This window comes from Musa acuminata, chromosome BXJ3-6, assembly GCF_036884655.1.
Source record: "Musa acuminata AAA Group cultivar baxijiao chromosome BXJ3-6, Cavendish_Baxijiao_AAA, whole genome shotgun sequence".
Classification (NCBI taxonomy): Eukaryota; Viridiplantae; Streptophyta; class Magnoliopsida; order Zingiberales; family Musaceae; genus Musa; species Musa acuminata.
Genome location: NC_088354.1, coordinates 7,684,060 through 7,708,095, shown reverse-complemented (window position 1 = coordinate 7,708,095; position 24,036 = coordinate 7,684,060). Strand labels below are relative to the sequence as shown.

General features: G+C 36.1%; 2 protein-coding genes across 2 annotated transcripts; one reads left to right on the top strand and one right to left on the bottom strand.

Moving 5' to 3' along the window:
* Positions 1–998: 998 nt before the first annotated feature.
* LOC135639872 (derlin-2.2-like) lies at positions 999–6,339 on the top strand. Its single transcript, XM_065153854.1, has 6 exons — positions 999–1,318; positions 1,566–1,665; positions 3,976–4,190; positions 4,282–4,365; positions 5,005–5,058; positions 5,859–6,339. The coding sequence occupies exons 1-6, from the start codon at positions 1,043–1,045 to the stop codon at positions 6,030–6,032; spliced, it is 903 nt and encodes a 300-aa protein (XP_065009926.1). The 5' UTR covers positions 999–1,042; the 3' UTR covers positions 6,033–6,339.
* A 13,387-nt stretch (positions 6,340–19,726) lies between these two features.
* Positions 19,727–20,637, bottom strand: LOC103987386 (uncharacterized). Its single transcript, XM_009405679.3, has one exon. The coding sequence runs from the start codon at positions 20,464–20,466 to the stop codon at positions 19,990–19,992; it is 477 nt and encodes a 158-aa protein (XP_009403954.1). The 5' UTR covers positions 20,467–20,637; the 3' UTR covers positions 19,727–19,989.
* Positions 20,638–24,036: the final 3,399 nt, after the last annotated feature.

Below are 24,036 nucleotides of genomic sequence, written 5' to 3'. Positions count from 1 at the left end.
AATGTGCCTCTAGTTGGGCTTAGTGCGGAGAGGAGAAGAGCTTAAGGTGTTCTCCCTTAAGTGCTGTTGCTGCAATGTATGAGGAGCTATTTCATCTGGTCTTTCGGAATCAAATGCATAACCCGAATTGCTTTAAGAATTGAATTGGAGAGTTATCCTATAATATAATTGAGTGACAAGACTGCTGATTGATTCCAACCAGCAATGTTCTGTGTGCCGATAGTGAGTTCTTTTGGGTAACAACACCTATTACGGCTAGCTTCGACTCTGCTTTACCTGCATTCTGCTTATTATTTGTTTTTTTGGTTCTTACATCGGCAAACTCACATTAGCCAGAGCCTGAAATAAACATAAGCTAACGCACTTTGGCTTCTGCAACTCTGCTGAAGTACAGCCCCAAGTAGTGAGTCGGTTCAATTCATTCTAGGAAAGGTGCTTGGCTTGCTCTTGTAGTTCGCAGGTTAGAGTGCATCATTGCTTCCTTTCTTTCTATGTTACTTGATGCCAGGCTATCTATTTCTCTTGCAACGAAGTTAGAATAGTGTGAAGTATGGTATGCAGTACCAAATTATACCGCTCAGGATGGTATATACCGATCCGACAGCATACTGGTACACGGACCATCCGATATCATTATAGTGCTACAGAATTACATTATAGTATTACTACATTGTTACAGTACTATATTGTAGTAGTGCTATAGTGTTACAGTAATAAAGAAAATATATTAAATTATTCGGTATAAGATGTACCACTCGGTATACCCTGATGTATCACTCGATACACTAGTGCATGGGTTTTCTGATTCAACTATTGGGGTGGTATAAGTAAAGTGGTGTTTGAGTGTAATCATTGATATAAGTATCAGAGTCCACTATTCTCTGAAATTAAGTATCTCGATTAAGTAGCATTGTTGTGCGAGAGAGGGAGAGAGAGAGAGTCGATGTGTTCGGTTCAAGAAGCAACCGACTCGATCCAACCTGATTAAGTTTCACTAGCACTCCTTTGATGGGTTCCACGTGTCTCTGGCAACGCCGTTGCCATGGACATATTTAATGTGGTTCGCTACCAACTCGATCCGGTCCACCTTGTGGTACTTCAACGCGTCTCTCACCCTCAACCAATTTCACGATTGGGTTTTGGCTTCTTGGCTTGTGGATTGCGAGGCGTGCGTTCCTTCCCACCTTCTCTGTTGGGTTCCGACTCGGTGTTTTTGGAAATGGCGCAAGCGGTGGAGGAATGGTACCAGCAGATGCCCCTCATCACGAGATCGTACCTCACTGCGGCCGTCGCCACTACCCTCGGGTGCTCGATCGAGGTATCTTTTCTTCTTCTTATTTTTCTTCTTCCTCCGATCTCTCCGTTCGGTGAAGGGTTAGGGTTCAAGATTCATTGTTGCTTGTCGATGCTTCTCGCACCCCTTTCGTTCTTGAATATTAGCGATTTCTTGGAAGGAGTTTCGAATGGTTGGCACTTGTATGCCTTCTTTATTAGGTTGTCCATCATATATTCTTAGGTTGACGGGGTACTCGTTTGATGGATGCTTGAATTGATTGTTTTCTCAGATACTATCGCCATACAGTTTGTATCTGAATCCCAAGCTCGTCTTGCAGCAGTATGAGATTTGGCGGCTGGTCACGAACTTCTTGTACTTCGGGAAAATGGGTAACGAATAAGTATTGAGTTCTGTCACAATCTTGGAATCTTGTTTTTTCGTTTCAGAATGATCTTTTATGTGCTTCGGAAAAATGGGTTACGATAAAGCTTTTGAATTCTGTCACATTCTTGTGATCTTGTTTTTTCGTATCAGAATGATCTTTCATGTACATCGGGAAAGATCATTCTGACACGAAAAAACAAGATCATTTTCAGAAATATCTTTTATTTGGTCTTGGAGCCTGCTGGTTTTATTTTCTCCGTTATGTATGGAACCCTTGATGAACGAATTATGGTCGGTAGGGGCTACTCTAAAAACTCGCATGTTACTATTGAGTAGCAGTTACATGCCGCTGTGACCGAGCCATCTCCCAATTTCTCAATATGCTAGAAAATTTTGATTTATTAATAATGAGATTATACAGAGTCATCCATTTGGAGTCCTGGATGCTACTTTCTAGACATTTATGGAAGGAAGGTGTACTCATAATGTGAAGTGTTTAGATTGAGACTCCTTATGAACATGTGGAGATAGATTGGGAACATCTGTCAAATGTTAGAAGGAGCGCTGGTTGTTGTATCAAGTTGATTTTTCTCACAATTCAATCCCCAGCAAAATATCTTGGGTTTGATCATCCAGCACCGATGTACTATATTCTATCGCAACTTCAAAGTTAAGCATGCTTGAGCGAGATTGTCACTAGGATGGATATCCCCCTAGAAGTTTTTGCTTTCTCATGTTGTTCTAGCTTGTTTCTGTTGCTAGTTTTTGATGAAATTATGTTAGCTTCATCTAATGCTTGTCACACAAAGCTAATGGATTATCTGGCTCTTTGCTGTGTATGAAAACTAGATTCTGGTTAAATTCCCTCATATGTTAATTTTATGCTGGTACCAAGGAGAGTCCAATGTTGACAAAAAATCTCAGGTACTGATGCCGTAATCTTTCGTTTGGTGTGACCATATAGTCATCAAATAAGCCTTAGAAGCCTCTACATTTGCTATCATTTTGTTGGTCATTTCTTGGTTCATGTCTTTCAAAGCATGCTAGTCAGGTTGTTCACTGTTAAGTTTGAATAAACAATTGATTTTTTTTTCATTTAGGCCACACTTGAAAGTTGAATAAATAAGTCCATTCTCGGCACATTGTATGTGTTGGCTAGAAGAATTAAGCTATTTTGTTTTATATTTTTATGAAAAAAAGTCAAAGTGTATCATCTTGCAGTCTTTTCTCATTTATTAGTGTGTTACAGTTCAAAGGTTTCTGATCGATTATTAACAAAACATGTGTTTCAGCTAAAAAAATCCAAGTTCCAATTTGGTAATTCCTGGTTTCAAAAAATTATAAAGTATTATTATGTTAGCATATCTAAGCTATGATGCATATGAAACAAAGAAAATTGATTTTTTTAAAAATGGAAATAACAACATGAATGTAACAATGTATATATGTATGATAATATATACTACAAAAGTTGACTTTTATTTTGCAGTTATAAATTATGATGAATAATATTTAACTAGCATCTCCACCCAATTAGGCATAAAAGATGATAGTTCTCCTGACAGTGTAGTTAGAAGTACATTGACTATATATCAAAGGAATTGATAATATCTCTATTGAAGTTTGCCTGAGTGTGGGAGATCATAGTATCTTGGATAACTAGCATGGTTCACTTTATTGGTCCATACAGGTATATCGACCAATCATTGATATGGTACATATCAAATCGTACCGATATACTGACACATGGTATGATAGGGCATACTGACAAACTAACATGTACTGCCTGTACCGGTACATACCGCCCGTGTGCCGTAGTATGACATGCCTTTATAATTAGTATGCTTGATGAAGTGTCAGAAACTATTAGTATGTCTAATTGTCCGATAAGTTTTTTGCTACCATCCTATAAAAACAGCAGTGCCATACTTTTTTTCCTTTTTTTCTTGAGACACTGCTGCTATTTATTTGTCGATACAGTTGATGAAGAAAATGTAAAAAGAAAATACTTGTATGTTGTTTATATTTTCTCCAAAAAAGAACTTGTGATAGCAATTAGGTATGATTCTGTTTGAAAATATTTGAGAAAAAAATCACTACAGTGGCTTGGCAAGTCAAAACAAGCATACAAATGCACCAATAATCCTTTCCTTTGGTGCATTATTTTTGTGGTTCTTGTTGCTAAGTGTTGACTTCCATTCAATAGTTTTTATTCTTCTTATTAACCATTTAGTTTTCTGTTGAGGCAATTTTAACCAGAAGCATTCATTATATGCTGTATCTCTCATTGGTGTTTATTTGTTGAAATTTGACAGACTTTGACTTCCTATTCCATATGTTTTTTCTGGCTCGATACTGCAAGTTGCTTGAGGATAACTCATTCAGGGGCCGGACAGCTGATTTTTTCTTCATGCTTTTATTTGGTGCAACTGTGTTGACTGGGATTGTTTTAATTGGTGGGATGATACCGTATGTGTCTGAGACTTTTGCAAAGTTTTTCTTCCTGAGCAATTCTTTGACGTTCATGATGGTCAGTTGTTGAATATTATTATTTCTTATTCCGTGTGTGATAGCTAAAACCTTGATTAACCTTCTGTCTCTCTTTATATTGAAATTTGCAGGTCTATGTTTGGAGCAAGCATAATCCTTTTATTCCCATGAGTTTCTTGGGTCTTTTCACTTTTACTGCTGCTTATCTACCATGGGTGAGTGGCATCGTTGAATTTTCTCGCTCAGCCAAGCTCAACATGAGCTTTTATTGAATTATTTCTTTTCTTAATTAGCCAACTTATTTAATTTTTAACTTATGTATCTTAATTCTAGTATTAATGTGATATTCTCTTCTCTTGATAGTGCATTCTGAAAAGAAATCGGAAGGGTTGCATATATTTCTGATTATTACTCTATACTATTTTTGTGATGTCCTCTTCTCTACTTAGTAATTTCTGAAAAGAAATTGGGAGGGTTGCATATATTTCTGACACTTCCAAAAAAGAATCTCACAGTGAAATGTTGTTAGGAGGGAAAAGGCTTTCTAAGACTTTCAGTTTGTTTGATATTGTGTATTTGACAAGGATTACTTTGTTATGGCCCTTTTTCTAGCAGCATGTCTCTTTGTACTGCATGACTGTAAATTTGGCTTTCTAATAATGAAATTTGTCATGAACATCATGTCTCTTTGTACAGGGTGTCTGCACAGGCATCAAAATGAAAATTAATTGTTTCTTATTTTCAATAGATGTTCAGCTAATTATGAGTGCTTAACATCTGTGTTCTACCAGCTGGATTTAGTAGTAACAATGTTTGAAAAAGTCATCTAAATGTTTACAGTTTCCCTGTTATAGGTTCTTCTGGGGTTCTCTGTTCTTGTTGGCAGCAACGCATGGGTGGATCTTCTGGTAAGCGGTTGAAGATATAAGTATTGCATAGCTGACATTCAGATAAATAAATGTTATACTTTAGTTAATCCATGAATTCCATATTTCTGAATAATGTCCTTGGAAGGTCTGCTGTCTAGATAATCGATATGGTGGTAATTGTGGACTTGCATTCTGGTAAATGACTGTCATGGGTGATGGTGGTCCCAATTTTGTTAAACTGGGCAAGGGTTACTCTACTTAGGTGGCAGTGACGTGCTCAGTTTTTAGTCCATGACCTTTTGCTGCCTTTGGTTGGTCACTGTCTTGTCGGGTATGTGGTTTGGTTTGGTAATTATTAATAGTCTAATTTAAGAATTTAGACTCTAAATATATGATGCTTGTTAGAACATTTAGTTGAATCAGTCAAAGGTTGTTGCAACTTATGTGATGCTGACAGTTGAAAGTTGAAACTTATCACCCTGTGTTTATGCACAAAAACAACAGAAAAACACACTTTGAGATTTGATCCTCATTGGTGGTTTTACACATGCTTAGCGAAAAGTTCACAGAGTCAACTTCCAAAATCTCAATTTTTTGGTATTTTATTCGACCATTGGATTCGCTAGGTTTGGTTTCTTGGTTCACCTTTTTCAAGGTGGAAACTATAAAATAGATTTGTTGGCCCAACTAAATTATATTGTGCTTAATCTGAGATTTACAAAAGTTGTAGGTGACCACTTGCATCGTTTGATCTGTGATTTGCCATATGGTTGTGTTGCCATTCTTACGATGTATCTTTTTGGCATCTCTGAGCTGATTATATGTGGTTCTTACTGCAGGGCATGATTGCGGGTCATACATACTATTTCCTCGAGGATGTCTATCCTCAAATGACAGGACGCCGACTGCTGAAAACCCCTTGGTTTATTAAAGCACTCTTTGCAGATGACAATGTGGTGTTGGCGGCAGATGCCAGATTTGCTCCACCAGCACAGAATCTTCATCAAGATTGATGATGATCGTCTGTTCGTGTAACATTTGGCGAGAAGGCTGAGCTCATCTTTGTACTATAGGTGGAAAAACTGAATTCACCCTTTTTTCCTTTAGAACCTAATATGCAAAGTGTGTTGTAAATGCAGAAGTTTTATAATGGACGGCACTTATTGGTAGATTTATTTTTAGTTTTGTCGATGAAGGGTGCCAGGTTGCAGCATCCGGATTCAAACAATTAACTGAACACATAGAAGATATAGTGGCAATTAATTGTGGTCAAATGCCAGGAGAGCAACAGAGAAATACTGCCGCTTTGTTGTGCGTTGATATGCATGCTATCATTTATTTGCAATGTTTATCAACTTATTTAGTCACTAAGTTCAACAATGTCTATCAACAATGTCACTAATTGACAATGTTACTGAGTTCAAGAATGTTACAGATTTACAAACTTGTTTAGCCAATGAGTTCAACAATGTCTATCAACCGATATATTCCCACAAAAAAAACAATTATGTAGTCGTGATCAAATAAATAGCTACAATATAGTGAAAAAACAGTAAAGGGTTCATGGCATTCGAATGCTTCGTTTGCATGTTTATTTTTTCATGTGATCAAATAAAAAAAAAATGAAGGGTTCATGTGATCAAATAAATTAATATCAAATAAATTAATATCCGATCCGCTCACATCTTAGTAGATCAATCTTCGATCGCTTTACAACTTCATTTATAGAGAAAAGGGTTTATACATAAATACAATGAGCAAAAAAATCTAAAATGGAGCAAAAAAAAAGAAAAAGTATATGATCTAATCAAGGAATCTAAGGAATACTAAAATAATAAATCAAAAGGTTAAATTTAAGGAAGAAAGAATCCAGAAACATATAAACACAATATTAGTAAATAATTTTATCCTAAGGTTCAACTAATCTTATTTCTCCTATGAGTATGAGTATGAGTATGATCGTAGATAGACTTAACTTAATCTCTTTTAGCCAATTGAGCAAGTACAAGAAATGAAACAACACAATTGAACAAGTTAATCCCTCTGTACATCAAATGCAAATTTATAATCATGAAAGAGTATGGCAACACAATGCAAACAAAAAATAATAATTTATTTTGAAAAGTTCTTCAATAATTCCTTAATCAAAATCCATCGAGATTTTACCCTAAATTGTTTGGGAAAAAAATTCATGAATCTAACTAAAATAATAAATATAAAAAAAGGTTTAAGAATGCATGAGTTAGTCAAGATATCTACCCAAAGATTCAGTTAGAGTTACTGATAACAGAGAGATTTTCTCTGATAAAAGAGAGATATCCTCAACTGCATAGCAGATGAGATTTCCTCAACTGCATGAGGAAATCTCTCTGCTCAGTTAAAGAAATATCCTCTTTCACTATGTATAAATAGACTTCACATTATACTACTTGAAGTGTGCCTTTTGCTTTATCCTTATAATTTCATTTTCATTATCTCATTCTATCATGGTATCAGAGCGGCGTTCTCCTCCTTGAGTCTTTCAACCTCACCCATCAGCTTCACGGCAGGCCATGGAAGCTGTTGCTGCATCATCATCAAACCACCGCAGTCATCCACCTCTCACTTCCCACCTTTCATCGCCGCCAGCGCCCCGTCACTAACCCTCTACTCCAGATCTGCTCTGCTTCCGCGCGCTGGTCCATCGACCAGCTCCTGGCCTTCTTCCTCCAACGCCTCTGCCACCGCTGTCCTCGACTCCGGCAACATTATCCTCACTGCTTCCGAGAGGACCTTCTGGGTGTAAATGGGTATTCCGAATTAAGCGAAACCCCGACGGGTCCGTTGCTCGATATAAAGCACGATTAGTAGCCAAAGGGTTTCATCAACGACCTGGAGTTGATTTTACAGAGACTTTTAGTCCTGTAGTTAAACCCACAACAATTCGGCTTATTCTAAGTTTGGCCATCTCCAGAGGTTGGAACTTACGACAACTGGACGTTAACAATGCTTTTTTACAGGGGACTCTAACTGAAGATGTCTTTATGCAGCAACCCCCTGGCTTTGTTCATCACCAGTATCCGAGACATGTTTGTAAATTACAAAAAGCCATTTATGGTCTCCGTCAAGCTCCCAGAGCTTGGTATACTGAACTTGGATCGTTTCTGCTATCAATTGGCTTCATCAACTCCAAGTCTGACACCTCTCTATTCCTCCGACAACATCATGGCAATACAATATATCTTCTAGTTCATGTAGATGATATTATTGTTACCGGCAATGATCCCTTGGAGGTTCAGACATTTTTAAATCAATTGGCTGATCGATTCTCCCTCAAAGACTTAGGACCATTGAGCTACTTTCTGGGAATGGAAGCAACATTTACATCTTCCGGTCTCTTCCTCTCTCAAAGAAAGTATATTCAAGACTTATTATCAAAGACAAATATGCAGGATGCGAAAGTAGTTGCTACTCCTCTCTCTACTGGTGAATCACTCAAATTATGTGATGGCAGCTCTACCACAGACTCAACTCAATACCGGCAAGTACTAGGCTCCTTACAATACTTGGCTCTCACCCGTCCAGATATCTCATTTGCAGTCAATAAATTGTCTCAATACATGCACCAACCTTCTGCTATACATTGGTCTGCGGTTAAACGAATTTTGCGATATCTTAAAGGGACCCTTAATCATGGTCTCTTTCTCCGCAAAACCACTCTAACTTCATCTCCATGCCTTTGCTGATGCTGATTGGGCGGGAAACTTTGATGATAGAACCTCCACGTCAGGGTATGTCATCTTTCTTGGGTCTAATCCAATCAGCTGGAGTTCTAAGAAGCAAAAGACAGTAGCTCAGTCTACAACTGAAGCTGAATATCGTGCTATTGCTACCACTGCTGCTGAACTCAACTGGATCACAAATCTTCTCAAAGAACTCAAAGTTAGCTTTACTCATACTCCCACAATATATTGTGACAATGTTGGAGCTACCTACTTATGTGCCAATCCAGTGTTCCACTCGCGCATGAAACACATCGCCATCGACTTTCACTTCGTGCGAGATCAAGTTGTCAGACATCAACTTCGTGTCTCTCATGTCCATGCGGCTGATCAACTTGCAGACTCACTCACGAAGCCTCTAGCCCGCAAACTATTTTTGTTTCATCGATCCAAGATCGGTATCCTTGACAGGAGCTCGATCTTGCGGGGGCATGATAACAGAGAGATTTTCTCTGATAAAAGAGAGATATCCTCAACTGCATAGCAGATGAGATTTCCTCAATTGCATGAGGAAATCTCTCTGCTCAGTTAAAGAAATATCCTCTTTCACTATGTATAAATAGACTTCACATTATACTACTTGAAGTGTGCCTTTTGCTTTATCCTTATAATTTCATTTTCATTATCTCATTCTATCAGTTACTCCTTTAACAAGCAATATCTTGGAGAGATGAGACTTGATCTCTTTCAACGAACTAAATAAATAAAAATAAATAATATAATTTAAAATATAAAAAAATATATTTAAGTATGTTTATCTAAGATGAGTCTAAAAGTGTCTTAAAAGAGACCTCGAGTGGGTATTATTCTAACGGACACATACTTTCAATGGGTTGATTCGTGCAATTACATAAAATTATTAAAATAGAAAAAAAGGAATATACAATATAAATAAGAAAAATGCATGGAAAAGAATCCAAGATCTTGACATTGCACACCCAAGAAATCGAAAAAGATCTGCCTGTCGAACATCAAGGACGAGAAGAAAAGAAGAAGGAAAAAATATCCTTCTTCTCTCTCTTCTTTTCTTCTTCTTCGCTCTTTGATCTCTCCTTCTCCCGCTCTCTGCCGAAGAGAGGAAGGGCTGCCATGCAGCTTCTCCTCAGACGCCTGCGTTGGTTTTTCTGATGTTGTGTTCTCTTCTTGATCGTGGGATGATTTCAAGGGCGCTGTGCCACCTATTACATCTTAATTCTAAACTACAGCTATTATAATTTAATCTTGAGGGTCTAATCCACTATGCAATATCACCCTTCACCATAAGATCATCTTCCTGTACACATTGACAGGCACAAAAAGAAAAGATGTTTGTTCTTGACGTCGAATGAGGACGGTGAACAAACAGATGTTGTCGAGTGGTTCACTTTGATTTATTAGCTATAAAATTCTTCGAGGTAGGTTTGCAAAATTGATCAACATATATAGCCAACACAATATGTATATACATATTAATTGTATTTGCATCACTTACAAAATAGAAACTGCTGAGATATGCTTCGCTTCACTCAGTTTTGTACGCCACCCATCCGAGTCAAGATATTGTAGTTCAACAATGTGTACAAGGTTGCAGAATGAAAACTCTTCAACTCACCGATCGTTACAATCTCCCCGGTCGTCATGCTGTGATAACACAGCATGTTCTTCCAACGCAGGGATTCATCCGTCACCACCATATATATCCGATCTCCTCCCATAAATGGCAGTATAAAGTGGAAGCAGTCAATCTTATAGTATCTTCTTTTATATGAGAAGGTATACCTCTTGACCCATTTTCCATCATTGTCCATTATCCATACCAAGTTTTCATCAATGGGATTCGGTTGAATGATTGTCAAACACCCTTCGTCTGTCATCCCAATTAATCGAAACACTGTCTTTTTCAATGCTGGTAACAACATATAGCCTGCGCTGTTTTCATTGAGATTATACCATAATACATAGGGAGAAAGGTTCCAGTACATGACACCTCCTTTGTACAACATATTCGACGGAACTGGTATATCATAACGTTTAAACGAGAGGATAACCTCCCGATTAGACATCCTCCATTGCCCAATATCTGAAGAGTATATATTGAATGTAAACTTAAGAAATCCCTGTAAATATTCTTCAAAAAGATTTACTAATTTATAATTAGTCGGAGTAGCCCATGGCTCAAAAGCCAATCCAAGAACCTTATTTTTGGAGCATTCAGGGATGGCATGACCTTCGTTAGTCATTAGATTCCATACATAATATATTTTATTATTGGAGGGAGTCAATCCTTGCAGCTTTAATAAGACGAGTCCATTAGTAACTGTAATAATCGCGTCAACCTCGATGTCATCGGGAAAGAAAGATGACATAGGTTTGCAAATATCAAGTTTTCCAAGGACATTGATAGGTTGAAATTCAATTTTTTGATCATTCATATATATGAAGCCGAATGATCCATTGTGTTTTAAGTGTTGCTGTGCAAATACAAGGTCGAACGTGATGAGCTGAAGCCACCTCTTACAAACACACTTGAACCTCAAGAGGGTCTTGTAGGGAAGCCATTGGAGGATTTCAAAGTGAATAATGTCTTCGGGTATCCTTTCCATAAAATTGTCTTGTTTTCAATAATTATTTTAATTCTCTATCAAGAAAAAAATATAAGATAAAATGAGTACGAAGTAGGTTCTATAGGCTAAAGAAAAATCAATTGAGAAAAATAAAATATACTATTACATGGTGTGATTTACAAAGTTAAATAGAAACAAGAAACATGCTATCATTTATTTGTAATGTCTCACAACTTATTTAGTCACTAAGTTCAACAATGTCATAGATTTACAAACTTTTTTAGTCACTGAGTCCAACAATGTCTATCAACAGATATATTCCCATAAAAAAGGCAATTATATAGTCATGACTAAGTTAAATGTTGTATACTAAGCAAAAGATGAACAAACATGCAAAGGAAGCATTCAAATGCCATTAGCATATCATCAAACAAATATCTACAATAACTTTTATCATAGTGCAGTTAGGGTTTCAATAAAATTTGACAGGGCTAGCGAAGTCCTAATTGTACTAGTTTTAGGATTTGTTATATGTGATATAATGAGTGTTTAAATTGAGTTTTCTTTAAGCATATAAGAATAATTTTTTTGTATTCTTTTTATTTATTTAGTTTCAGTGAGAGGATCATTATGAAGGTCCACAGGGCTGCATGACTCAACTATTTTTTTTTTTTTTTTGTAGTGATATTTTTTTACCAATATCAAGTTTAGGCCTAATTACTGATTATCTCTTATAATTAATTATTTTTAACATTTCGATCCATATATTTTTTAAAAGTTATATTGAGATTCATATACTTACGAAAATAAAATATTTAACTTATTTACTCTAATAAAACTTTTTTAATCTTATGAAATTATTTTTTTAACTCTAGAGATCTTAATGTTTCAATCCTAATATAACATTTGAAAGTATAGGAACTGGGATGCTAACGTAGCTAATTATAGAGATAATATGTAATTAGCCCTTAAGTTCATGGATTTATAACCCCTTTATTGAGTATGATACTATTGATCTACTAAATTAGGTTTTACCTATTTCACTCAGTATCCTGAAACCTATGTTAAATTATAAATAATTAATAATTTGATGTTATGATCATCCAATTTATGCATATACCAAACTAACATATCAAATATCCCAAGATCTTAACATTTTATAATAAAACCACAATTATGAGTTAACAATATTTTTATCATTAAAAGTACACCAATAATCTGCCTAAAAAAAAAGTCAAAAATTAATATATAAGCCTAACATAAGATCTTTTACTCATGAATTTCTAAATCAATCTAACGTAAGACTCCAAAAATATGATGGGCACCAAATCAATAGAAAAAATTTAAAATAGTAACCAAAACCAACCATAAACATCCCAGGATCATATATGTCATAATTCTCATGCTGTTGCTTCATTTCCTGAACCAATGGATCACAAGTTTAATAATAAATTATAATTTTATATTAAAAAATAAAATTTATGAATAATATCATAAAAAAGAATTTTCATAATCTAGTGGAAGGGAATGATTCGAAGCTAAGTAGAATTTTCCCTAGAGAAAATAGTAAATATAATAAAATTTTCCTTGCCGAAAGATTTGAAGATGCATGAACAAGTTTAAATAACTTTGGGAATGAATTAAATATTAAACAAGTTTAAATAGCTAAGTAGAATTTTCCCTAGAGAAAATAGTAAATATAATAAAATTTTCCTTGTCGAAAGATTTGAAGATGCATGGACAAGTTTAAATAACTTTGGGAATGAATTAAATATTAAAACATAATTTATGAACTAAATCCATTGAGAATTTTATTTCCGATTTTTTGATATGATCTTATAGGCCATTAATTCTCTCAGCACAAAGCGTGTCACTACTTTTGTTATTAAATTAAAAATATTAAATTTGCATAGTGGAAAATATGTTCAATCTAAATATTTTTTTTTTTCAAAATATAAAAAATAATAACTACTATTAATATCCGATCCGCCCATATCTTAGTAGATCGATCTTCGATCTCAGCTTTACAACTCCATTTATAGAGAGAAGGGTTTGTACATAAAAATAACGGGGAATGAGCAAAAAAATCCAATGGGGAGGTGAAGAAATAATAATAATAATAATCTAATCAGGGAATCTAAGGAATACTAAAATAATAAATCAAAAGGTAGAATTTAAGAAAGAATCCAGAAGCATATAAACACAATATTAAGGTAAAATCTCGATCCCATGTATGAAAATTAGTAAATAGTTTTATCCTAAGATTCAACTAGTATTATTTCTCATACGAGTACAATCTTATATACACTTAACTTCATCTCATTCAGCCAATCGAGTAAGCACAGAAACAACTCAATTGAAGATGAAAATAAAAGAGGTTTGTTTTCTTATCTCTTCTTATAATTTTGGTAAACATAATATTATCATATATGGAAATTTTGAAAATGGTAAAAATGTGATGGATATGTTTATAGCTCTTACATTTGAAGACCTCTCTTTTTCTTTTCCTTTTCTTGTGTGTGTATATATATATACACATAGAACATTTGACATTATAATATGAAATCATACAATAATAAATATTATTCAGTTAAAAGCTATTATAAACGATTCGATATACAATATAAGAAATATTAAATACAAGAAAAAAAATGAAATCTATGATCAAACAAATGCATTTTGAAAATTAAAGCTAGGCTCTCAACTAGTCATGGTTTATTATTAGATTGTGAATTAGTTTAAACAAATGAAAAAGAGGCAGTGGTAGCTCTCTGCAAATATAAATGAGTGGCTGTGGAGATGAAGTATATGTTAACATATTATACTCACAAAAGGAAAAGTAAAAGAGAATTTCATTAAAAAAAATTGATCCTTTCCAATATAATTAATAAACAAACTGAATAATTTGAGTTCATTAAAACTCATAGTAGAAGAAACAAAATAATGAGAATCCAGTGGCTACTGTTTACACATCATTATAAGACTATTAAAGGTGGAATAACTACTCTGTTAAAGTGAAATCAAAGATGCCACACTTATTTCAAGTAAAGATTGAAATATAAAAGGAACCAAAAAAATTCTTGAAAGTTGAAATTTTACTTTCAGATATTTTCTAACATGACTTCATCAATTAAATACCTGGGCAAAGTCCCTACTTTAGCATGGGAATAAATAGCTCAATATCCAATTTTGTTTTATCCTACCTTTATTTTTAATCGACAAACAAGAATATGATTGAGAAGTTAATCCCTATGTACATCAAATGCAAAGTTATAATTGTAAAAGAGCATTACGACAACACAATACAAACAAAAAAATAATTTATTTTGAAAAATTCTTCAATAATTCCTTAATCAAAATCTATCAAGATTTTACTAAATTGTTTTGTAAAAAAAACATAAATCTAATTAAAAATAATAAATATTGAAATGATAAATTTAAAAAAAGGTTTAAGAAGGTACATAAGTATATTTTTAATATAAAATCCGATACCTATGTTTGGGAATTAGCCAAGACTTCTACCCAAAGATTTATTCCTCCTACGAGCAATGTCTTGGAGAGACTTAGCCTCTTTTGATGAACTAAATAAATGAATCTTTATGTGCAAATATCTGAGATGCTTAAGGATCTATTTATTTATAGAGCCTAAAAATATCTTAAAATAGACTATTTTTTATCTGACCAAAAGTAGTGCATCGTATATTAGAAAATATTTATGCTTGCCCATATTTTTACCAAATGTTTTGAATCAATTTAGAAGCTCAAATGTCAAAAAGTATTATATAGATCTATGATATTTATATAAAAATAGGAAAAGGTTGGGAAGAAATGAAAATTGGCACATAGTTGACAAGCTAGATATTTCTTGAAAATATCAAATAAATTTCCTATAATAGAAAATTAGTAGTTTTTGAATATCAAATAAATATTTCATTTTGATCAATAATTCTATACCATGCATTGTTTTTGGATTTTGATCAAAAATAATGCATCGCATATTAAAAAATATTTGCACACACCTAAATTTATACTAAGGTGTTTTGAATGAATTTAGATGCTCAAAACATTATTTGGATCCATGATATTTCTTGGAAACAAGAAAAAAATTAGTCAAAAATAGAAAATGACACATAGTTCACGAAATAAATATTTCATAAAAATATAGAATAAATTTCCTAAAATAGAAAATCTATGACATAGATCCATCTATGTTCGATGCAAACCTTTTTTAAAAAGTTCATATCATTTTGACTAGTCCTTCTATATGATGCAGTTTTTGGATTTTGAGCGAAAAATACGACATCACATAATAGGAAATATTTGCTCAGTCCTAATTTTTTTCTAGTTGTTTAAGATCAATTTATAAGCTCAAATATCAACAAATATTGTATGGATTCATGATATCTATGTGAAAAATGAAAAGTTACCAAAAATAAAGAATGACACAAAATTCACAAGCTAAATATTTTATAAAAATATCTAATAATTTTTTAAAAATAAAAAAAATAGATCATAGCCAAATTTTTACCAGTTGTTTTGAATCAATTTAAAAGCTCAAATATAAAAAAACATTGCATGGATCAATGATATTTTTATATAAATGAAAAAAAAAGTTTTTCAAAAATAAAAATTGACACAGTTCATAAGATGAATATTTTATAAAATATCAAATAAAATTTCTAAAATAGAAAATCAATGACATATGTTCATCTAGTTTCAATGCGTGATGTATTATTTTTAGATTTTGGATAAAATAATGCATCGCATGTTAGGAAATATTTGCTCATTCCCATATATTTATCACTTATTTTGAATTAATTTAGAAGCTCAAATGTCAGAAAAACATTACATGGATTAATGATATTTTTTATTAAAATGAGAAAATTTTATCAAAAATAAAAAAGACACATAATTCACGATGAATATTTCATAAAAACTATGACATATGTCCATCTAAGCCCAACGCAAAATTTCAGGTTACGTTTACCAATCCTATGCAATGTATTATTTTTTAGATTTTGATAAAAAATAATATATCACATATAAGAAAATATTTGTTCATGCCCATATTTTCACCTGGGGCCTTGGATTAATTTACTTGTGTCAAAAGAAAACCGAGGCAAAGAATGATCTTAATTATATTAAGTATTAGCGCTAATTCAGAGATCAACTTCGGTAGCCGCAGCTACGCCTTAACCAGATTTTGAACAAGATTGATTTAGATAATTATGTAATTAATTTTATTCAGATTATAGTAAGATGGAATTCATGGATTTTGAGCAAATTCCATTTCGTTGAGTAGCATGGAATCTAAGGGTTTGTAAGTTCGTTGGGTCTTCCTTACCTTTTTTTGGAGTTTACATGCTCCAAAATGACAAAACCATACGGGCTCGATCCTCATCGTTCAAAGCGGATAATTCCTCGCACGCCTATGGGCTACACCAAGACATACAAATTAACCAAAATAGATAATTCCTCGCACGTCTACGATATTGTTCTTTCGTTGAATTAAAAGAGTGTAACATGCATACAAGTAATTTGAAGTTGACACTCGATCTTTCCTTCGTCTAATGCAATGTCAACGTCCCATGAAAGTAAAAGGAAAGCCGCTGCCGTTCTTGGGCTCGCATTCAAGTTCGGTGGCATCGTCGAAACGTCAAAGAAAGCCATACTATCTCAGTTCATCACGCACGGAGAGACTAACAAGAGGAAAATAGAAGATCAGGAAGAATCATCGAGTACGGTGCAAAGAACAAAAAGAATCCAAGATCTCGACATTGTACAATAATAAATAATATAATATTTTTACCATTTTACGTGCTTTTCGGATACAATAAAGCACGGAGAAGAATGGTTAACGAATAATCATGTTAAAGAATTCAATGTCACGTATATCAAATAGTAAAACCATCATGCTCACTGGACGGATGAACAAACATCATTTTCCCTTTATTTTCCTTACTAATTGAGAGGTCTACTGCCATTTCTTTTTGTCTTCTGTAGGAGGAAGAGATTGCTCATCATGTCTCGAATCACAGTTGCATTTCTGAGTGTACCTCTCCATGCAAACAAAACCGAAAGAAGGAGACTGATAGGCAGTAAAACCCTGCACGATTGACGACATGTTTCTGTCGGTCTTCACAAGCTTTAACCCGAAGTAAAGATTTCTACTACATTTCCTTTCGAAGCTCGGCAATCCATCTTGGAAAGTAAATGCATCACCGGTGAGGTACAAACTCTGGGAGGGCGAATTGATGACAGGCCATTCATTGCAAGATCCCATTCTGTCTCAGTTTGTGGCCTGTAGATTTACCAAACTTTGAGGCTTCAATCTACGAATTTTTCCATCACAAAATGGAAAAAACGAAAATAACAGAAGAACAGCAAATATAGTTCCTTTGCCTTGTTTCCATTCCATCTGCGCTCAAAGGAAGGCATGCATCAAGATACAGCATACAAAGATAAGAAAGCAGAACTAGTATCAGATGATTCAAGGTACAGATCATGCATGAAGACAACAAAGTAAAAGGTTCTGCACTTTGTTGCTGTGCTAGATGATATACATAGATACGCAAAATAATAGGTGAAGTGCATCCGAAGACAAGCATGCAGAATCCGATGGAAATCTAACAGGCAAGAACATGCAGGAATATCACATCCAAGGGCAGCTCCCTGCAACAAGGAGGGATTTCCACCGTAGAATCTGCTTCCGGAGACATTGAACTTGTCAAAAACTTGGAAAATGTGCAGCTATACAGGAGAAAAGAAGAATGTCTGGATGTAGAGCTCCCTTCAATCCAAACAAAGATCAGGAATGGGTAATGCAGCTCCTGGGTCATGCAAGCCATAAGCCTGTCTCAAAACACAGCTACCCATCCCTCTCTCCAACTCTAGTACGCCTCGGTAGCAAGATATATCCATGGGATAGGCAGATGGAATCCATGACACAGCAGCTCGATCCACCACCCAAGACACACTTCTGGACACAGGGGGAGCTCTAGCTCAATTCATCGATTCCAAAGTCCCAAAAAGAACCATGAGAAGAAAAATAAATGGAGCGAACTCAGATGCCATCCACAACCACGTACTGCAAACCGGAGGCCAGAAGCCATGACACGACAACTTAAATCTCGAGGTGGGCGTGATTACTGGGAGATAGGAAGGTGCTTTTATAGGAGAGCTTCTCCCCCCACTTCCTTCCTTTCTCTGTTCCTTTACTCTTTTCTCTCTGGCTATAATCTTAAGGAAGTCTTCAGACAATGCTTAGTGGCATGAATAGAACCACTGACTCTCCCCTGAACACGCTCACATGTCCCCCATATGTAACGCTGATCTTTGTGGGCAGGAGCGGATTGCTCTCACTCAGATTTCTGTACGTTGCCACCTATAAATCCATTATTGGAGAAACGATGGGGAAACCAACTCTAAGAACTAAATGCAGTGGCTCTGCTCTCAGACAACCACCTCTGTCGTCCCTGATGCTCAGACCACAGTGCTAGTTCTTCCTCTGGTCAACCGCTCAGGCTAAAGCTCGACTGATTCTGCTGGTGATTTTGTGTTAGATAGAAGCTTTAGGTCTTTATATAATATTCTATATCGGATCAGCTCTACAAACAAAGTCTACGACAGTAAAAAGATAAATAAAAATGCCAGGGGTGGGACTTCCAAGTTAAATTCGTAGGGCTAAGGCCTCCTTGAGTGCAGTTGGGTTGCAAGGAGAGGCAGATTAGAATCTCGTCACAGTAAGCAGACAACACCATTTTGTCTTCGCTCGTAGATATGGGTCTGTCAGTCGATCAATGACGATCGTGCGTGTTGTGTGGTGTGATCGTCTCACTTCGTCTGCTGAAGACAAAAGAAAATGAGGAACGATGACCTCAAGGTGTTGATCATCATGATGAAAATAAAAAGAAAAATAACACGATGCATCTCATCTCGGCAAAGTGATGATCCCTCTCTGTTTCTTGAAACTGTAGGGAGTTTGTTTGGATGCATACCGTGTAATCATTTGCCATGTTGCTCTGCTGTCCTTCCGGTAAAACATGCTATCTAACAGTCTCGCCATTGCCTACGGGCTAGATCTTGTTTTCCATAGCTGGTCAAGCTTTTCTTATTGCTTTATTGTTCTTACCATGCTAATCAACATAATTCAGAGTAGTCATGCTCAGTAACATTTTTAATCGATCTGTTCTCACCCAATTCATACGAGTTGTGTATTAAACTAGGCAGAGTTAGATCTTTGGTCAGAAGATTTCAACCTGTCAGGTAACAGTTAAAAGCTGATATCATTTGTCCAGTCGAGCAACGAAATATTACCATTGCAGTCAGCTGGGGTTAAAACATGGCTTTGCCATAAGGACTGCGATCTCCTTGTCCAAGTCCATCCAGAGGAATCAAGAAGCATTTATAATGACCATCTTACCTCATCATTCCGTGGAGCCAACAAAAGAGAAGGAAGAAAAGATACATGTAGATATATGTTCGGAGCGAGATAGAATTACATAGGCGACTCGCTCTTCAGATTATTCCAAGTCGCGCATTATAATTCAAGGAAGATCTTGCAGATGTCAGGGTGGAAGCTCGAACCAAATCCGTGCAGGATAAGAGAACCAAAAGATGTACAAAATAATATGAAGCTCCACATTCGTTCTGATGCCGACACTCGTTCATGGAACCTCTACGATGGTGTCCAGTGCCGGTTTCCAGGACCGCTGCCTCGACATCCTCTTGCTGATCCTGGCGGGCTCGTTCACTTTCTTGGCTTCTGCAGGGAGCAGGCACAAGTCACTGAGGACGGGGAAGATCCTCCTCCTGATATTGTTCTTGGACGCCCCCCACTTCATTGCAGCGGAGGCCCTGCGTGAAAGGGCTGCCATCTCCTCCTCGGTGAGCACCGAGAAGAGCATGTCCATCGGGAGCAAGAAGTAGACCCGGCGTCTCTGGAGCGCCTCGTCGGCCTTCAGTCCGGGGATCCGGCACCCGACGCTGAGATGGTTGGAGCTGCACACGAACTGCCCGGGGTTCTCTACCATCAGCTCCGCCGCTCTCACCGACTGCACGTACTCTTCGAGTCCGCCCTCGCCGTTGATGACCTTTGTGGATCCACCTGAGGCAGCAAAAGGCGTGCATGCAGAGTTCCCCATGAGAATACCGTTTCTGTTCCGTACCCCTCCCGGCAACTAAATGAACATGGTGAAGGGACAGAGAGGTTGATAGAGGGAGAGATGGGGGAGGCGAGGAAGAAAGCAGCGACGACTAGTCCGTTTGCTGTCCACCTCCAAATGATAAAAGAGCCGATGAATGCCTGTGGATGCCGATGGTGCAGGCACTTTAAAAGGCGTGCGAGGGAACGGAGGAGAGATTTGGCAAGGGGTCGCTGTTGTCCACGGGGAATTGTTAATGGACAGCACATGGGCTGGGAAGCAGACAAATCAAATAAGGAAGCACAGTCATTGCATCTGCTTGGGCCGTCACCTAACACCTCTCGCGGCATTTTCTGATAGAGGTAGAACAAAAAAGCAAAGAGAGAGAGAGAGAGAGAGGCTTCATAGGATCATGTAGGAGTCTACCCATCTGTCACCTTATGTTGGTAGCTTTCTCTCAGGCAATGGACTGACCTCGGTCTAATGGGGTTTGGCCAGTGACCGGAAGTGCCAAATCCAGCTTGCTTTCTCGGCGCATTCTGGTTGGTTTGGCCCCCATTCACCGTCACTGCCTGAGAAGGACCGATCACTGGTTGGTATGACCGTGCAAGCTGTCTCTGTCCTTGTTCGCAGGCCCAAATCTTCCCCATACTTTCATGTAAAGAAAAACTATAATGACCCAACTTGTGTTGAACAAGTTCAGTCGCAGCCAGGGAACTCAACTAAAACAAAGGGTCTTATCATCTTCAGAACTGTCAAGTGGATCGGAGGAAAAGTCTGTGTTGTTCTTGAAGTTGCAGCAACCTTGCCTTCTCGGCATACTCGGTAAAATGATACTGGACTTGGCGTTTGCAGAGAAGCATATGGCCATATATTAATATGGAGAGCGAACTTTTCTCAGTTGCATGTTGGTGTAGTTTTGTTCATGTCATGTCCATATCTCTGCAGTTCGAACGATCCGCGGTGGTTGTGGGGATGAGAAAGGGTCTACGCTTCATCATTTGGGGAATCCTGAAAACAATTCAATGGGGAGCTAAGCTATTCTTATTGTAATCCAAAGATTTCCTGTAGGTAGGCTGTGCAAGTTGGCACGGAACCAATGATTAGAGAACATAAAAACAATCAAGTAGACAGATTGTTCATCTTAGACCGACTAGTCTGTGGACCAAAGTGCAGAGTCCGAACTATTATTATTCGGTGTCGTCTTCATTGCGGATACATCCAGAAGGAAACCGTGTTTGTACATAAGTATCTCCTCAAATCTTTTTCTTCTCTTTTTAAGCATTAGCAATCTGAATTCTCATCAATTAAGTTTTAATCTCATGTCTCCGGAGATGGTGTCGTCTTCCATTCTCGAGGGTCTTGTGGAAGTCTGTCATCGAGTTCCTGCCCTCATCCATGAAATGGAGATGAGAGTCTCATGTAATTAATCGCGGGTTCAACACTGGGAAAACAAGAAGCCGAAGAATCTAATGGGACGGATCACATTATGCTTCCAGTAGATTTTGTGTATTTGGCATGAGCTTATATATAGTTTGCTATATATTATGATGTGATCGAGAAACCATCAGTTTCCCCTTCTGGGCCTGTGGCCCGGCCCTGTTTAGTTTCCCTTATTTATCGGGCCAATGTCCTTTCTGAATGAATATTCAATTAAATAAGAGGCTCTGTGTTCTTTGGTTGTAATCGATGGCAGTAGTGAAAAGGCAGACCCTGTCGCTTTGATTGTTCCCTAAATGATTAAAGTATGCATGGATTAATAACACTTCAATTAGGGTTACATGATTGCGCCAATGGCTAATCATGTGGCATGGATTTGGAATTGTAACTCGAGGACCAGTGTGTGTGTGATCATTACTAATGTCTACGTTGGTGGGACGGTTTAACCAATGCTGGTTAGATCGTCTTTTGCAGTACGTACCATTAATTAATGTTCTTTAGCAAACTAAATTATTGTGCCAAAGAAAAAAATTAACTCTTTTTTGAAGAAACCGAGGCAACGAATGATCTTAATTATATTAAGTGTTACCGCTTTGGCGGAGGTTTTGATTGCAACAAAGAAGCTAATTCAGATAGATATCAACTTTGGTATCCAGCAGCCTAATTGCTGGAGTCAAGATTGAATTGGATAATTATATAATTAATTTTATTCAGGTTTTAGTAAGATGAAATTCGTGGATTTTGAATCAATTTCATTTCTCTCTATCATAAAAAAAAAAATGTCGGATCATTTTTGGATATATGTATTTATCTGACCCGTTTGATTTCTCTGGTTGAGTTCGGAATGTCCTCAAGTCATGTTAGAAGATTGATGGTCGATTGACTTTTAGTTTGGTAGGTTGAAATCCACCATATTGTTCTTGCATGATGTCAGAGTAAGAGAATATAGCGTGCTTGACAAGTAATTTGAAGTCGACACTTATCCCAAGTTGTCCATCGTCAACGTCCCATGAAAGTAACACAATTGACCATCTGATATCGGAGAACCAGTCAAAGTTTGTGATTTATCAGCTGTGAGTTGTTTGCTTTCCTTTTCTTCTCGTCTAATTCACGTCAATCACATTATTATCTCATCTCATAAATTTATAATTATTAAAAAAAAATATCATTGATGTTTTTATTAGCTTAATATGATCCGAAGAATTATTTGAGAGATCTTCAAGATGAAACTCTCGATGTATCATTTACACGAGGTTAAAAATAATTTTTTGATATGATCTCTTTAATACTCATATTAGTAAATGGAGATTACTAAATGTAGAGTCGAGTAATTTAAAATAAAATTATTAAATTTAAGATATATTTTTATACCTTAAAACACGAGAAGTATCTTCTTGATGAAAATGATACTTATAAGCGCCTTTCTTATTATAATAGATGAAAAAAAAATTTATGATTAAATGATCTTTTTATATCAAATATATTCTTTATCATAAAAATAAAAAGGAAACTTGTAATTATCTTTTTTATCATAATGAATAAGAAAAAAAATTTTATAATTATCTTTTTTATCATAATAAAAAATAAAAAAATTATAATTATTTTTTTATCATAATAAATGAGAATGAAGTTTGTATTTCTCACAAAGAAATCTTTCTCCGGATCTCACAAGTTATATTAGTAGATATTATATTTCCTATCAACAATATAACATTTTATTTTCTCGTCATAGCAAATTGTTTACATCCCATTGGCCCCTTAAATGCTTTCTTTCCAATAAAAATAGAAGCATAATTAACTTGAAAAGAATCAAACTATATTCCTCATCTTAAATTAAGTTATGTGTCTCTAAAAGACCTAGTCTTACAACATTAGCTGATTTCCTGCGCACCACCTCAAGCTAACCTGTATCTACTGCTTTAATCTGTTCTTAATTACAGCAGCCAAAGAGTCCACAACGTAATGAACACGTCCGGATTGAGGTGGGCGTTCACCCACCCATGGCTTCCTTTACATGTCTCGATTCATCCAGGAGTCCAACTTCCCCACATGAAAGTCTTCGGTGTTTGTATCTTGCGCTTCCCCGTGCTTTCCTCACATGCCAGAACAGTGATCCATGTGGTCGTCACT

Coding starts and splice junctions, on each gene's coding strand:
- LOC135639872 (XM_065153854.1), top strand. CDS start 1,043: ATGGACATATTTAATGTGGTTCGCTACCAACTCGATCCGGTCCACCTT. Junction 1,666..3,975: donor CTTGTACTTCGGGAAAATGG/GTAACGAATAAG, acceptor GAAATTTGACAG/ACTTTGACTTCCTATTCCAT. Junction 4,191..4,281: donor ATTCTTTGACGTTCATGATG/GTCAGTTGTTGA, acceptor TGAAATTTGCAG/GTCTATGTTTGGAGCAAGCA.
- LOC103987386 (XM_009405679.3), bottom strand. CDS start 20,466: ATGGGGAACTCTGCATGCACGCCTTTTGCTGCCTCAGGTGGATCCACA.